Here is a 16,527-nt window from a genome sequence, read left to right on the forward strand (position 1 = left end):
TAGTTGATTATATCTTTCAAGGGCACATGGACGCTCCCCATTATCTCGTCTTGAGTATTGAAGAAGATTTTGAGATGGCTCGTTACATGAGTCATTAATAGAATAAAAAATTTCAATCTCAACAATTTCATTATAAGATTTGGGTAGTAAATCAAATAAGAAAGCATACTCAGATTCTTCCTTAGGAATTTCAAAATCAAATCCATTGTCATTTTTCAAAAAGGTAACATTTCTAGAAACGTAAAGTTTATTATTTGTTTGATCATAACATCAATATCCTTTTTTATTATCAGCATATCCAAGAAAGACACATTTTATGGCTTTGAGAGAGAGTTTGTTATATTTTTCAAGAAGTATGGAGCATTTACAACCAAATACCCTTGGTATTTTCAAATTAGGAGAAATTTTAAAGAGTTTTTCAATAGGAGATTTATTTTCTAATGTTTGAGAAAGCATTCTATTTATTAGATATACTGCGGTTAGAGCGGCTTTGGCCCAAAATTGTTTTGGAATTCTTTTTGAAATAAGTAGAGTTCTAGTAGTTTCAATGATGTGATGATGTTTTCTTTTAGAAATCCCATTTTGTTGAGGGGTCCTAGAACATGATTTTTGATGAATAATTTCATGATTTTTTAGATATAGTTGAAATTCATTTGAAAGAAACTCTCTCCTAGAGTCGGAGCGGAAGACTTTAATGATTGTTTTAAATTGATTTTTAACAAGATTATGAAAGTTTTTAAAACATAAGAAAAGTTCGGATTTGAGCTTTAGGAAATAAATCCAAGTATGTCTACTAAAATCATCTATAAATGTAACATAATACGAATAACAACCTTTTGACATAACGGGAGTGGGATCCCATACATCCGAATGCACTAATTCAAAAAATTTATGTGACTAAGAGGTTCTAGATCCAAAAGGTATCATTTACATTTTTCCAAGTATACAATCTTCACATACAAAATTTTTATCTTTACAAAAAAATTTCAAAAATGAAAAAGAGATAATTTGGATATACTTGGATGTCCTAATCTTTTATGCCAAAGATCTAGATTAATGTCTTTGACATGATTACAAAATGAGTTTTTTAGTAAACATAGGAATCCATATAGTAAAGGTCTCCTTTTCTATGGCCTTGTCCAATCAGCTTCCTGACTGTAGATCTTGCACCCAACAAGCTTTAGATGAAAAGAATACTTACAACCGTAGTTAGAAATTTGAGAGATCGAAAAAAGATTCAAATCTAATTTGGGAATAACTCTCACTTTTAGAAAAAAAAATTGAAATATCGTCAAGGTTTCCTATGCTTTTGACTTTTAAAGAGGTACCATCGGCAGTTAATAGACACGAAAAATATGATTTAGTGCAATCAGATAAGAGAGACTCATTATAGGTCATGTGAAAAGAGGCACCCGAATCTAAAATCCAAGAAGTTTTACCTGGATGAGAAGATGAGGAGATGGCGGCGCCGGATGTAGAAGGAATAACTTTAAGAATTTGTGAGGCGGCTTCTGCTATTTAAGCAATGTTTAATTCATTAAAGTTGCTCCATTTTCTTGATTCTTGAGGTTCTTCACTTAAAGCAGCCACCTTTTTAAATTTAGGATAATCCGGTTTTATATGCCCCGGTTTCTTACAATGATGACAAATAATTTTACCTTTGTATCCTCCTCCATTATGTCTTTTCCCATTGAATTTCTTCTCGAAGTGAGGTGGTTTATATGTTTTTACAAAAATTTTGGGTCTTGCCATTGGCAAGAACCTCATCATTAGACTTGTGCATTCTAAGTCTCGTTTTCTCTTGACAAATTTAAGCAAGAGCCTCACTTATAAAGGAGTAGTGGCCCTATGAAGTAGAGAAGATCTTACTTGCTCAAATTCCGGTCGAAGACTATAAAGGAAAGAGAAAATATTTTCTTTTTCAATTTGGGATCTTCTCATTTCAATGGATGAACCTTCCCATTTTGGTTCTAACATGGTTAATTAATCCTAAATAGGAGATAAATATCGTAAAAATCTCTTAAACTTTTATCTCCTTGTTTTGAATTACTTACCTTGTCTTGGAGATAATAAAGTCTACCCATATCCTTTTGGATAAATGTACTTTTTAGAAAGCTTCATGCATCACATGCCTTCTTGAACTTGATGATATTGGTGGCAATTTTAAACTCCATGATATTCATAAACCATAAGAGTATTTGCGCATTGCTTGCTTTCCAATCTTCCATTTTATTTTGATATTCTTGCAAGGTTTTTTCCTTTTCTTCTTCGAACAAGGCTTTGACTTTTCCTTCTGAGTTGTGGTTCACTAGTAGAACTATTAATAAAACCCCACAATTTTTTACCCTTGATGTGATTTTCCATCGCCGTTGCCTACATCAAGTAGTTGTTTTCATTGAGCCCGTAAGTGATGACGGTGGCGGGCTCTCTTTCTTACATGATGAATACTTGAATTTTTTAATAGAGGAGTTAGAGGATGACTATGGATCGAAGACTTCTTCGTGTGAATTAGTCACGTGATTCACCTCTCTTTTTTTTCTTCAAGAGAGAAGTTCTGATACCATGAAATAAATCAAGGATGCACAAATAGAATGTCAAAAAAGACTTATACAAACGCACGAATCGTGGTCTCTAATGGACCGATTACAATCTCATAAGAGATGAAATACAAAATGGCAAAAAGGCATAAAAGCCTATTGAAATAAAGAGAGCTTAATATTATCACATAGAATGCTTCTCAAAAAGCATACTTACAAGGGAGGAGTGAGGCTCTATTTATAGAGCCTCACACAGGTAATGGGAGGTTGGACTGCCTTCCAACGGTCATATATATGACTGTTGGGAGGCAACCCAACATCTAGTTGGACTGTCTCCCAACAGTCATAAAATGACAGCAAATAAAGGAAAACATAAAAATAAAAAGAAAAGTAAAAGATTACATTTCAGTCCCTAGTGGACTGTTCTAAATACAAAAAGACAAAAATACCCTTGTTGGGTATTTGTATACATATAATTTTAACAGATTTTTACATTAGACGGGCAGTTATGAGAATTTTACACTTGGTTAGGCTATCTTTGGTGTTTTAAAGGCTTTAGACAAGTTAGAATTTTTTTATATGTCAAAATTCATAAACTTAAAATTGTCTTTGTTCTTGAGTGTTATCAAAAGGAAAGTTTTGTATTAAAGACTGACAGGAGGCTGGCTTAGGAATAAGTAGGAGAAACAATAGCAAAGATGACATATATAAAGTTATAATTGGAGTGTGAGAATGGCTGGGAAGCCTCAGATAAAAGGTAGCCCAGGACATCAAAGACCATATTTGCAGTATAGTTCTCGTTTTTTGGAGACTGCCTTGAAAATTGAAGATGCCCAACCACTTCGTTTGAGGTTATGGCTATTATAACTTCGGTTAACTGATGTGGCATGCTTCTTGCACCAAATAATGACAAAGAATTCATTCTTTAGATTGAAGGAGCACTCCATACCACAGACATAAATACTTCTTTGTGATATAGCTTGTCTTCCTCGGAACTGATTTGGCAAACACCCAACCACTTTGCATATGTGGGTGTAATTTTTATTTCTCCAATTAGCTGATGTTGTATACTGCTTACACACCATAATTGTCGTTGTCAAATAATAAATCAAGAAACAACACCGTTACACAACAAAGAAACATAAGTTAGATTTTCTGTTTGTACTGGACCATTTTCCATTTACCTTTCTTGAATAGCTTTTCTTCATGTAGTGAGTAGTGACACTTGAAGATTCCTCAGGATTGCAGTCATTTCTACTTCATCATTGAAAGTTGCTACTGATAGACATGTGGTTTTAAGCTTAGCAGTGTTAAAGTTCTGTCATTTTGTATTTGTTGTGTTTGATGGTTCATTATCTGCAGGAAGCATCTTCAGTTGACAAAAAATTGTCTAAAGTTTCTGTAAATGGGGACAGCCATTTGATAACTGAAGCAGAAATTTCTGAAGCACGTGTTGCTCCATGTTTGTCCCGTACACATAGCCCTTGTGAAACTGCATCAGATGAGTTAAAAGTGGAGGACGAGATGTCGGAAGGAAGTGGCCAGAGAAAAGTGGTCAAGCGAGGTTCGTTTGGTAGTGCTGAATCACGGTTTATTAAGAGTAGCACATGTGATGACCAACCACAAACAAGTGAGACAAGTAACTTGGCTTGTTCAAGTCATGACTCCTTGTCTGAAAATGCAGATAGTAAAGCAACTGGAAGAGTGTGTGATACTTTAAGCTCTTATCTCTGTGATGGAAATAAGCTCCTGATGGCTGAGGAACAGGTTGATGATAATCATGATGGTGTCTGTTCAAAAAGTGGGGTAGTTCATGGAGTTCTTAGTGTACGTAGGTTGGACAACAACAGTTTTAATCTTGACTCATTGTCTAATGTGCTATCGCCAAAAACTGACTCTGCCACTAAACCAGATCCTATAGAGAAAACAAGGAATAGCTTTGATTGCAGTGGAAGTTCTCATACACGAGGCACTAACAAGCCTTTGAAAAGGCTAGGAGGTGTTGACTCTGTTGATACTAGTAAGGATGCAAAAATACTCTCAAAGGTTCTAGGTGGGGAAACCACTGGGAAAGATGGGTCTCTTTCTAATACTGTTTCAGAGTTCAACTCTTCACAGTCTAACGTTACATCTCACAGATGTACTAGAACTACCTCTTCTGAATGTCATGAGAAAGTACCAAATAGACACGATAACATATCACGCCCCTCTGCCACTAAGGAGACTAAGATCGCTTCTTGTGATAATAAGGATGATTCAAAGACATGCAGTCGAATAAACAACTTCGAAGAGGAACCCATATCTGTGGAGAAAAGGGGCGATTCATTGATAATTTCCACAGGTGTTGTACCATCCATTAAATCACTCGAGGTCATTGATGTTCCCAGGAAGCAAGATGCAAATAGAAATTTGTCTGATTCATTTCCAAATAAGAGTTTGGGTATGTGCCCTGTAGAAAAGGTAGGTTCAAAGTCCCTTGCCTCAAAAGAAGTACGTACAGAAAACACTTCTGCTGGAAAAAACTCTACGTCTTACTCCAGGAATGCAAATTTAGCCATTTCTTCTGGCTTTATGGAATTGGAAGAAATCTCAAAATTTCACTGCAAAGGGGAGCTTGTTGACTCCACAATGGGACAAGTGGAATCTTATTTAACATTGCCAGTGATAAGCAATGGTGTTCATGCAGCAAAACCAGCCATGAAGGATTCATCCAATACCCTGTTGCATCCCGGAAGTCCTTCAGCTGGTGTTGTTCGAAGGAACCCATCCTTTGGTGCAGCAGCAAGGATCTATCCATGTGCTGAAGCTGAACATGAACAGGGTCCAAAATCCATGGGTATTTCTATTGCTGATTCTGATCGAAATGATATTGCTACCTTATCATCCCAACCTGTACAGAAAGCTTTAGCTGTCTGTGATCAGCTTGAAAAACACACCAGCCCATCCAGTGCATCTGAAAAGAAAGGAAAACTGCAGTCGTCACAACCTTCATCTGAGAGTGAACATTCTGAACCTGATGATGATGTAAGTATCCACCCTTTCACAAGTGTTATTTTTAGTTTGGGGACAGAATGATCTTCTCATAATTTCAATATTCATTCTAGCAAAGTTATAACGGTATTATTCATATTGTGTTTAAGTATACGCTAAAGAATGTTCTGTCTGCATGTATCCCAGTTAGTTTGTTAGATACTTAAGGGGGATAAAAGAAAATTTATGAAGATGAAGTCACCAATCAAATGGATGCTTGATATGTGGATTTCTTTGTTCATTTAAAGTGAAGTCTCTCTGCAGTGTTTTCTGCTTCATAATTTTGTTTGGGTTGTGTTGTGTCTTCAGTGTTTGTTCTTGCTGTATGGATTCCCTCCTAGTTTCTCATTGTTTGTGTTGCATTTGTGTTAAATCATGTCAAAATGCAAAGCATAGGCCATTGAGGGGTGTCACACAGTGTGGTACGTAAGGCTGTTTGGAACTTTGGATGTTTATTTCAGTTGGTAATCATCGAAGCCTACCACTTCTGTGTATTTAGCATTATCCTTCATAGGCATCTCAAAGTGTTTGCGCAGCAGTACAATAACATAAGTAACTTGTTTGAGGTTTTCACATGCTGCAGCTATTCATTAAACTCTTAAGACTAATCTGCCATTTGCAAGTAGTAAAATACAACTAGCTCTCAATTGGGAAATTCACCTTGATTCCTATTTCACCCTTTTTGAGGAAAAAATGAAAACTCTGCTGTATCCAATTTATGATTATAACAAACTAATTCAACAGTGACTAAAACAAGTGATTTTCAATTATTAATTTTGTTTTTTTATATATTCTTTTATATTTCATGGTTTTGAGTTGTAGATATAGTCCTCCTAGATTTTAATGCAGAATTTTGAAATTGAAGGAAATATAATGCGTCTCTTTCTCTTATGGACGGTAAATTTGGAACTATGGAAAATTGAGTCTCACTATGTATAAGGTGGGTGTAGTATTTCTATTTTTCTCCTTTGGTGGTGGCTATCTAGCATCAAGATTGATGTGGCATTGTTGCACAAAAATCTCTTGCTAGATAACCTTTGTCATAGAAAACATATGTACCATTCTTCTGAGAACAGTTTAGGGATGATGAATTCTGGCGACACCCGGTTGATGGTTAATAGATCAAGATAAACCATTGAAATTGCATTCATGATTACTCTTTTGAATCCAGCAACAATATATTCAATTCATGGCAGAGGTTCCTTTTTCAGTCGATACGGATCTTTGTGGAATATGCAGATTTTCTAAGCATTTTAATCAGTACATATTAGCAGACTTGAGAATTTAAGAGCTTGCAATGTGACAAGTATCCAGGAAGGGAAATGAAAAAGGGAGAAGTGAGATGTCGCTGATGTGCTAAAAGTATAGCTAGCTTATGTACAGAGAAGTAGGAATATCCTTCATATATAGGGGCGGTGTTAGGTTGCAATGTACTTAAGGTGTAACTTTGATAATCAGTGGTGGAATTGAAGAAGTCTTAGTTCATTAAAAAGGCAGGTTGAGAATGTGAGGTACCTTTCACCTAGTAAAAGTTTGTGCCATAAAAGGAATATTTAGAAGAAACACACATACTGAAAGTTGAACTCATCTTACAATAGGATTTTAACGTGCATGTACTTTTACTATTCTTTGTTATTAACAAAAGCTGTCTTTTGATTAATGAGTAGTCAATACGGTTTGGGGTGGTTATTATAATTCACAAAGGTGATGAACCTTTCGAGATGATAAACCAAAACAGGAAGCATTTTAGCCTGTAACATTTCAAGCAAATTAGATCCAAAAAGGCAGCTTGTGTTTATCTTTGAAATATGAATGATTTTCACTTGGCCAACCCCTTCTTTGATTTAAAGTTCAAAACGAGTCATAAAAAATTTCAGCACTTACAAACATTTTGAAACTGTTTGTGAACAGTTACTGATCAAACACAACAAAGCTTGTTAGCCCAGAAGATGCTACCAACTGACCTTGTCTTTTCTGAGTGTTAGCACACACACATTCATACATGCATGCATACACTAGTAACATTGAGACTTGCGAATTAAACAAAAAGAAGGCAAGAAATATAGGAGCACTCAGACCAAATGAACCTTAGCAGCTGCTGCTTCAATCTGTTGTCCACATCTGTAAAAGTTTGCTGAAGATGGAGCTTGCAAAGGATACCAATCCAAGCGTGATCTTGTGTTCATAATGGTGCTCAGGTTTTCATGTTTGCATTGAAAAAAGGTTGAACCATATCTGATGTCATGCTCCTTTCTCCAAGCTGATGTTTTCAGTGAAAATTATGGTTTTGTTATGGTCCTTTCTTATTCAATTTTCACATAGTTTTTCATTTCTAGTTTATACTTCACTGAAATTGTATATCTATGCTTATGAGGAAATATCCTTGTCAAGGGTTTTCTAAGAGTGAACAAGTTCAAAGTTTGACACCTTAAGATGCAGTAACAAATAAAATTATGCAATACAGTGGTAAGCTTGTCACTAAGTCTTCTACATGATAAGCTGCTGCATAATATTTGAATATGCTGTTGTATTTTTCATTTCCTGAGCGAAACCTTTGCACTGTTGGATATATCCCTCTTGGTTGTGTGTTGATAGATTCATTTGCTAAATATATGGTGGTCAGAGTGAAGCTCCATGTGTTGACCCTGCTTTGCCCTATTTTAATTTAGGTGGATGGAGACATGGTTTTTGTGTTAATTATTTATTTATTTGTGCACAAGAATAGCAGCATTTCATGTTGCAGAAGTGCATCCCAAATTTATAGGCTAGCCTTTACAATGCCACTGATGCACTTTGTGCCTCCATTACTCGCAAAATTTGTCAGTCATTTTGACCTAGAAGAATCCATAGACCCAGAAGTGCTTGCTTCTCTCATGAATATCAATCATTTTTCTTGCAAATATATTAAAGGACATTCAAGATGGCTCCACCTAGTGATCTTTTCAGTTGGATATGAAAACAGGTAAAAGTTTGTGATATTTGTGGTGATGCTGGTCGCGAAGAGATGCTTGCTGTTTGTAGCAGATGTAATGATGGTGCAGAGCATACGTAAGACCTTTCGAGTTTTATCGTTGCTCTTGTCTATTGCAATATTTGTTTGTTCTAGTTTTACTGACTAAATCCTCTTTCTCTAAATCAGTTACTGCATGGAAGTAATGCTGGATAAAGTTCCAGAAGGTGAATGGCTCTGTGAAGTATGCAAGTCTAAAGAGAATCTTGAAAGCCAGAAATCTGATAAATTTGAAACTGCAATGCCAGTTTCAAAGCTGCCATGGTTAAATGAGAAAAATAAAATCTCTAAAGTCAGTTCAATCTCCAAGGGTTCACCTAAGTTGGATCTCAAGATGCTGGATGATTCAGAAGTTATTTCTGCAGTTAAAAAACAAACTTCTCCGAAAAGCATCGGATCATCAAGTTTATCCAGCCCCGGTAGGAAGCCTTTATTTTCAAGAGAGGTTTCTTTTAAGAACTTGGACACAGCCAAAGTAAAGCCCATCCATACAGTCCCCTCATCTGAGGAGGTTGGTTCCTTCCCTAACTCAAGGATGCAATCAAAATTGCAGTCACCTCACAATAAGTTTACACCAGTTAACAGTTCACTCCATAAATCTTCTCATGTTAGTGACAGCGGAAATGGTTCACCCAGTGCATCTTCTGCTTTGGCTTCTAAGGCCTCTACCTTATCAAAGGTATCAGATGCAGGGATTTCTTTATCTAAAATGACTAATTCACAGAGCACAAAGCCAAAGCCAAAAGTTAAACAAGTTCTGGATGAAGTTCCCCAGAAGCAGCTGTTGGCTAGAAACTCTTCCTTTGGTGATGGTAAGAAAGAAGGAACACTCAGAATGATCAACAAATCTGCATCATTCAAATCTAACCCAAGTACAGCAAGCTTACATCTGGATGACTTGAGATCGAAATTGCAATCTCAGAATCTATCACATGCTGAAGATTCAAAATATTTGAAGCAATTCAATGAAGGATCCAATCTGATTGGAAGGAGGAATTCTTTTAAATTGGATCATCCCATGAGTGGTTCATCACTGCCAGCCAGTACTGGGAATCTCTCTCTTACAAAATCTGACACTAAGGCTTTGCAATCCGATGCCAAAACAAAAGCTGCCACTGATGCAATTGAAGCACCTAAGAAAGCCTTAGTGTCAGATTTTGGATGCCAATTCAATGAAGGATCCAATCTGATTGGAAGGAGGAATTCTTTTAAATTGGATCATCCCATAAGTGGTTCATCACTGCCAGCCAGTACTGGGAGTCTCTCTCTTCCAAAATCTGACACTAAGGCTTTGCAATCCGATGCCAAAACAAAAGCTGCCACTGATGCAATTGAAGCACCTAAGAAAGATACAGAAAAAGCAATGGCTTTTGGTAAATTTTTTATGTTCTCCTTTTGTTGCTGTTGCTGTTTTACATATTATTTTTCCACATTAATTAAATGTCTATGCTGAATTCTGGTCGTATTGTGCACTGCAGGAAATGTTAGTAGGAAGGGACCACTATCATTTCATGGCGAATATGTGGCACCAGTAAGCAATCAGCCAGATAAAAAGAGTGGGCAACCTGATGAGAAATCAAATTTTTTGAAGGTGATAGCTGTTGATGCATCAATGGGATTGGAAAATGCAGTGGATTCCGGTAGAGTGCAATATTATTTTTCTGTTCTTTTTTCATACTTTTGTTCTGTGGTTGCTGATTCCTTCACTCTCAAAAGTTATTCTGTTGCTCTTCTGCAGCCGGAAACGGTGATAGAAAAAGAACAGATTTGGAAACTGGTATTGAGAGTAATCAAGTGCATATGCAAGCTTCGTCATCTTTTGATGACACTTCCATTCCGGTTGATTCTGCTGAACACAAAATGATGGAACAGGATCTGAACCAAGGTGGCTCAAATGAAGATAATCCAGTCAGTACTATTATGCCTGAAAATTTATACTCAAATCCTGCTCACAAACTACAAGGAGGCTTGCTGCAGCTGAGGGAATCTAGCAACCTGGAAACAAGGTCCAAGGAACCTTCCTCTTTTGCCCGCTCCAGGAATTTATCAGCTAATGGTCGAAAGATCCGATGCTTCAAGTGTAAAGAAGTTGGCCATATTGCACAGGTCTGCCCAAATAGAGGTAATGATGCTGGCATTAGTCCTCGTTCTTCTGCCACTACATCAGCTGTAAGTGGTTCTAGAGAAGTGACAGGAAGAAGCAAGTGGATTCATGCTGTGGAGTCTGCTTTATCCCAGAAAACTAGGAGCTGTGAAAATGATAGGCTGACTGTTCATTCAAATGATGTAGCCTTGCCTATGACTGATTGGAATAGTGAACTGGCTCCTAAAAGTTCAGTAACAACAGTTGTAGGAGTAGCTTCTGATATCAATGTGCATATCAGTCTGGGCTCTGGAAGTGATTCATCATTGGAGAAGACAGTTGATGTTCAAGAGTTGCTAGCACGATCCACTGTTGATGGTAATAGAACTTCTCCTGTTTTGCAAAAAATAAATTTTTATGCATGCATTATATATGACAGACTCCTCCAATGGTGATTTGACCAACATCCACTATCCTTCAGATGAAAACAAACCAGAGCCATGCTTGAGAGAGAGGTCTTTTCAGCCTTTTACCAGTGGTGCAACAAACTCAGCAATTCCAGAACATGTTTATATATGGCAGTATGATACCTTCTTTTTCCTTGAAGGTTCCAATTTGTAGTTCGTTAGTTGATTTTGTCTGGTTCTTGAATTGTTGTGCAACTGAACTGAGGGTATTCTTCTGCAGAGGTGGTTTTGAGGTGCTGAGAAGTGGGAAGGTTGCTGACTATTGTGATGGAATTCAAGCACATTTGTCGACATGTGCGTCACCAAAAGTTCTTGAAGCGGCCAAGAGGTTTCCTTCTAGAGTGCAGCTGGAAGAAATATCTCGTTTGAGTTCATGGCCTGTTCAGTTTCAGGCCAAGTATCCAACAGAGGACAACATTGCTCTCTACTTTTTCGCTAAGGATGTTGAGAGGTTTGTATGTGTTCAAAATGTTTCATACTGGCTTATAGGTATATGGGGTCTAAGAGGCATCCATAGGGTAAATTTTGTTGCCCTTTTTTGTTATTTACACATCTGCCTTCTCTTTTTCATGCCACAGTTATGAAAGGGACTACAAGAAGTTGTTGGAAAATATGCTGAGGAATGATTTGGCTCTAAAAGCTCATTTTGGTGGAGTTGAACTTTTGATATTTACATCCAATCAGCTGCCTGACAAATCACAGCGTAATATTTTGTTTATATAATTTAATTAGCTTTAGGGTTCCTTGTGAAGTTTATTGAAATTGTTGCTTGCTTTCCTCAGTTAATGGCGATAGGGAATTTTTGCAGGCTGGAACAGGTTATTTTTTCTTTGGGGTGTATTCCGAGAATGGAAAATTGGTTGCTCAGACCCAGTGACAGGATTCACAAGGAAGCTTTCTAAAGTTGACATAGACACAGAATCTTCATGCAAAGATTTTTCCTCAGCAGTGATAGCTGAAACTTCTGCTGTCTCAAGAATGCCTCATGTGCGTTTGGACAAGGAGTTATCCTCCTCTGACAGAACACTAGAAGATTCTGAAGCAACTAAGCCTAGTGCCTCTGCGAGCTTGCCATCATCAGTGGATAGGTTGTCAAGCTCTTATAAACCCAATCAGTGTGCCACAGAGGATGAACCTCCATCAGACAAGCAGTCTTCAAGTATGGTTCCTGACATCCATCCTCTAAGAAGCAGTCATCAGATGGCTTGCCAGACATCTGCAAATTCATCATGTAAGGCTCGCGAGAGCAGCAGCCAAAGACAAACTGGCATTTCTCTGGTAATCCCTCTGCCTATGGAACCATTTTAACTACAATTTGCAAATAACTGTCAATTTGATGCAAGAAATGATGTATTTTACTCTTCACAATATGATACTTCAATTGGCTGTTATTCATACTTTTTGCATGATTTACGTGAAACATTCACCTTTGCTGTATGTTATTGCCATTACTTATTTGGTATGTTGATTAATTGATTTTGCATCTGCTTAGGATATCTAGTCTCATCACTGATGTTGCCACCATCCATTGATATGTTTTCTCCTCGTCATCAAATACACGATCTGCCCAAAATATCTTGAAGCACCCATAGGATGAAAGCCACAAACACTAATTGCATCTGTTTTTATGGTTGTCATGTAAAAGGTAATAGCTTTACAAATGTACGTATTTTGGTCTGTGTTACACTCGAGATATACAGGAGTAGAATCACACTAAGGTCCCAAAAGAATTTATAGCAAGATTCCCTGCATCTGTTTCATGCACACACCATTCTATGTTGTTTCAAATTGTTTAGTTTAGTTGTTCAGGCCTTTAAAAATTCTGAGTCACATGGGAACGTGCACTCACACACACACGTCTGAAAATGCAATAGGATCATTCTTTTCTTTTTCAAGGAAGCAAGCCTGAAAAAAAGGGCTCGTGAAGTAACCCTAGCCTAGGGCTTACTTGACTTGAGACTTCCGGCTTGAAGTATGCTCTTTTTTCCTTCTTTTTTTTGCTTGGCAACCTGGGGTTAGGCAGGCCCATGGGATACGAAAGTGTTGGCTACATAGTACAAGGAGTAGGAAACTACCCATGTCGTTTGTCCTTTCGTAATTTATCCTGACCCGCTACCTTAATGCAGCTAATTGTTTAGCAATATAATTACAATTAGATATCAATGCACATTTATGTCTTTGAAATTTGTACATCTGGTCAGCACATATTTAAGCAAGTTACGTTGCCTTCTCCCTCCAAGTGATGTACATGTGACTGGGTAGATGCATGCTTGTATACGATATCACCATATGTTTGACTGCAGATGTTTCTGCTATTGGCATTACTTTTCAAGTAGGAAGGTGTTATTCTGGATTTCTTTCAGTTGTAGCTTATCTCTTGGCATTGTACTTGTAGAAAGAAACACACAGAGAATCTGGCAGCAGGAATGCTATGGAGCAACCCTGCACCCAACCAAGTGGGACACTGAATGCCACCGATTGTGGCAGGCCTTTTCCAGTATCAGACAGGCAAGAAGCTTCCTCTGATTCTTCAAAAGATGCCAAAGTCATTTTCCATGGACAGGATCAAGAGAAATTGACAAAGGCAAAGCAAAGCCTTGTTTCCAAAAGCAGATATGGTGAATGCGGTGAAGAGCAGGACAACAGAGGAAAAAACGAAGATCCAATTTTGGTTGATTTAGGCAAAGTCATACCTGGAATGATTCCTATTAAGAAAGAAGACCGTGCCTTGGATCTGAAGACACACTGCAAACGCCCACATGCTCATTCTTCAGACAAAACCTTTCTAGCTGTCAGTGAACCAAAGGACGAGGGATCAGATTGCACATCTGCAAATGATGAGCGGGACAGCAAGCGACTGAAAACAGGCAACATACTGGATGCCAGTGATCGGTTTCCCCGTGGCACTTACCAGCTTTATGATTTGAACTCCAGTTTTCCTGAAAATGAGGATATGAAAATAGATCGCTTTTGTGATGACGAGATGCCTGAGTCATCCAAAACTGCAGAAAGGAACTTTTTTTCAGTGGATTTTGGGCACGCTCGAGATTGTAAGGCAAGCAACTCCAACTCCTGGTCAGGATTCACAAGTAATAATGATGATTCCCTTGGACCAGACATCCCAAACCTTGAACTTGCATTGGGTGGTGGAACACGATCATCAAAGAAAGGGCTACTGCCTTTGTTTGTTCATGTGCTTGACAGAAGCAGCAGTGAAGACAGCCATTCAGACCCAAGGATAGGCGATGCAGAAGATGGTGTTGCATCATCTCTTTCCCTCTCACTTGCTGTTCCGGTTTCTGAGAAAGAGCGATCTGAACACCCAGTCTCAAAATCAGAAAAGCTTTTGCCGGAGAGGCCCCGTGTTAACACCTCGTTATTGCTCTTTGGTGGCTGCATGGATTCGTAAATTTTCTTTTACATCCATACATCTGGCCCTGTAAATTTTCGCCAGCATGGATATACCTGTGCATGCTATAAGCCACAAGCATGCATTATATATGGGTTTCACTTTCATCACTGGGCTGCTTTCTGTTCATGTCCACAAGTGAACACCCCACATCGCCTTTTTTTTCCCCTCGTTTATTTACCTTCTCAGTCTCAAAGGATTGCAGAGTCACGGCTTTTGTAGATAAGAGAAAAAGGGCAGGCCGCAGACTGAAGCCAAGAGGGGTTCTCACGATAATAGATTCTGTAAGTCCTGAAGGATTCACTTTTTTTCTTAATATTCTGACTAGTGTATAAAAAAGTAGTGTAATCTGCCTTCCACCAGGATTAGTGTGTCAGTGGAAGATGTTTATGTCTTAAAGATCCCGACAGCTAGAGATGCATATGTTTTACCCTCTTACGTCGATCGTCTCGGTTTAACTTCAACATCGTATTGCTACATGTACAGATTTCCCATAGCTATTGCACAATTTTACCCTGGGATGCTGCTTGCATTCAGTTGGTTTACTAGTACCATGTATTTGCCTGTTCAGCACTATCTCACATGGATACAGCTGGGGATACAACCATTTTTATGAAGTTTCCAATATGACCAACATATAAAAGGATACAGAACAGGAGTCAAAATCTGTGGCATAGGTTCAGCGTCAGAGCCATTCCAATGCGTGAATTCTGAGTATCCATGAAAATAGATGTCCTGGATCTCTGGTTGTATTCGGTCAATTCACCGTTACTTGTACAGGTCCTACAGGGTGCGCTAAACGGCTAAAAACCTGTACAACCAGAGATCCATGTGTGCACTAAACGGTCAATTCCAATGATTTTTTGAAACTTATAAAAACCATCCATGTGTCGGAATCAAACACTTCAAGAGCTGGTCCATATGAAATCAAGTACATAGATCGCATATGTAAGGTCTAAAGTTAAAAATAAAATGAAGAAACCTTGAAAAAATCATTTAGCACGTATCATTTTGCATCTACCCATATATATATATATATATATATATATATATATATATATATATATATATATATATATATATATATATATATATATATATATATATATATATATAGTAAGTCATCTACGCATGATCAATCAAACAAAACATGACGGTACTTGGCCATTGGATCCAAATGAGATCCAGGAAAAGGAGCATTTAATGCTCCTTTTCGTACCCATCCAGAACCCTAAGGGCACAATCCTCTCCCTCTCCATGTCCCTCTTTCTTTTACTCCCTCTCCTTCCCTACACCAAAGCGGGAGATCATCGTCGACACTGCCTCTCCTTCCCTATGTTGGAGCTTTATCGTCATTGGCACCCCCCTCAATCAGGTGCATCATCTCTCTCTCTCAAATCAGGTGCTCAGTAGGGCTGTGCTTGAGCCCTCTCTCCCTTTTCGTACCCAACCATGATAATCAGTTGATGTTTATCAACTTTTCATAGGTCACAAACTGATTAGAACTTTTCATCATTTGGTGTATCGCTTGAATATCTTTAGGGTTAAAAATCATTGTTTCTCTTGATGACATGTTTAATTGCTCTTTTTATGTTAAGCATTGTATCTGTTCTCCTGCGGCTTACTTTGGACAGTTGTGTTTAGAGTTTTTTTTTTTTTTTGAGTCTTGATGTAAAGTGTTGAGACACTTGTAACTTTCTCTGGGCCACCCATGTACTTTGGTTCAGGTTGATAATTATCCTGAAGGGTCGGCCCGTAGATCTGAACTGTAATAAGCTCTCGGGCAAAAATGTGAATGAATGCAAATGCGAAGAGCTTTCTTTTGTTCACCCTCGTTGTGATTACTTTCAAGTGATTGTAATTTCTCTCCATCTCTATTCTCTTGCTCTCTCAGTTATCAAAATGTCTATAGCAGCAAGCGATCGATCGAAAGACTTGCAGTGGTAAGGAAGGATCGTCACGCCGCACTGGCCTATTGAAGAAGTAGGCTC

At 38.0% G+C, this 16,527-nt stretch overlaps 1 protein-coding gene across 4 annotated transcripts in view; it reads left to right on the plus strand.

The window, feature by feature from the left end:
- LOC149819237 (uncharacterized) overlaps positions 1-15,103 on the plus strand; it is a 32,875-nt gene extending 17,772 nt beyond the window's left edge. For 3 of the 4 annotated variants that reach the window (XM_089984682.1, XM_089984681.1, XM_089984683.1), the window contains 10 exons: positions 3,900-5,561; positions 8,530-8,615; positions 8,707-9,950; positions 10,056-10,217; positions 10,316-11,038; positions 11,142-11,241; positions 11,348-11,578; positions 11,706-11,830; positions 11,936-12,405; positions 13,523-15,103. In XM_089984682.1, the coding sequence (XP_089840808.1) occupies positions 3,900-5,561; positions 8,530-8,615; positions 8,707-9,950; positions 10,056-10,217; positions 10,316-11,038; positions 11,142-11,241; positions 11,348-11,578; positions 11,706-11,830; positions 11,936-12,405; positions 13,523-14,536 (5,817 nt within the window). In that variant the 3' untranslated portion in view covers positions 14,537-15,103. Of the gene's footprint in view, positions 1-3,899; positions 5,562-8,529; positions 8,616-8,706; positions 9,951-10,055; positions 10,218-10,315; positions 11,039-11,141; positions 11,242-11,347; positions 11,579-11,705; positions 11,831-11,935; positions 12,406-12,619; positions 12,737-13,522 lie in introns of those variants that run through there. The other variant, XM_089984684.1, reaches the window with a different exon arrangement.
- Positions 15,104-16,527: the final 1,424 nt, after the last annotated feature.

This window comes from Nuphar pumila, chromosome 13, assembly GCF_984573655.1.
Source record: "Nuphar pumila chromosome 13, dmNupPumi1.hap1.1, whole genome shotgun sequence".
Taxonomy (NCBI): domain Eukaryota; kingdom Viridiplantae; phylum Streptophyta; class Magnoliopsida; order Nymphaeales; family Nymphaeaceae; genus Nuphar; species Nuphar pumila.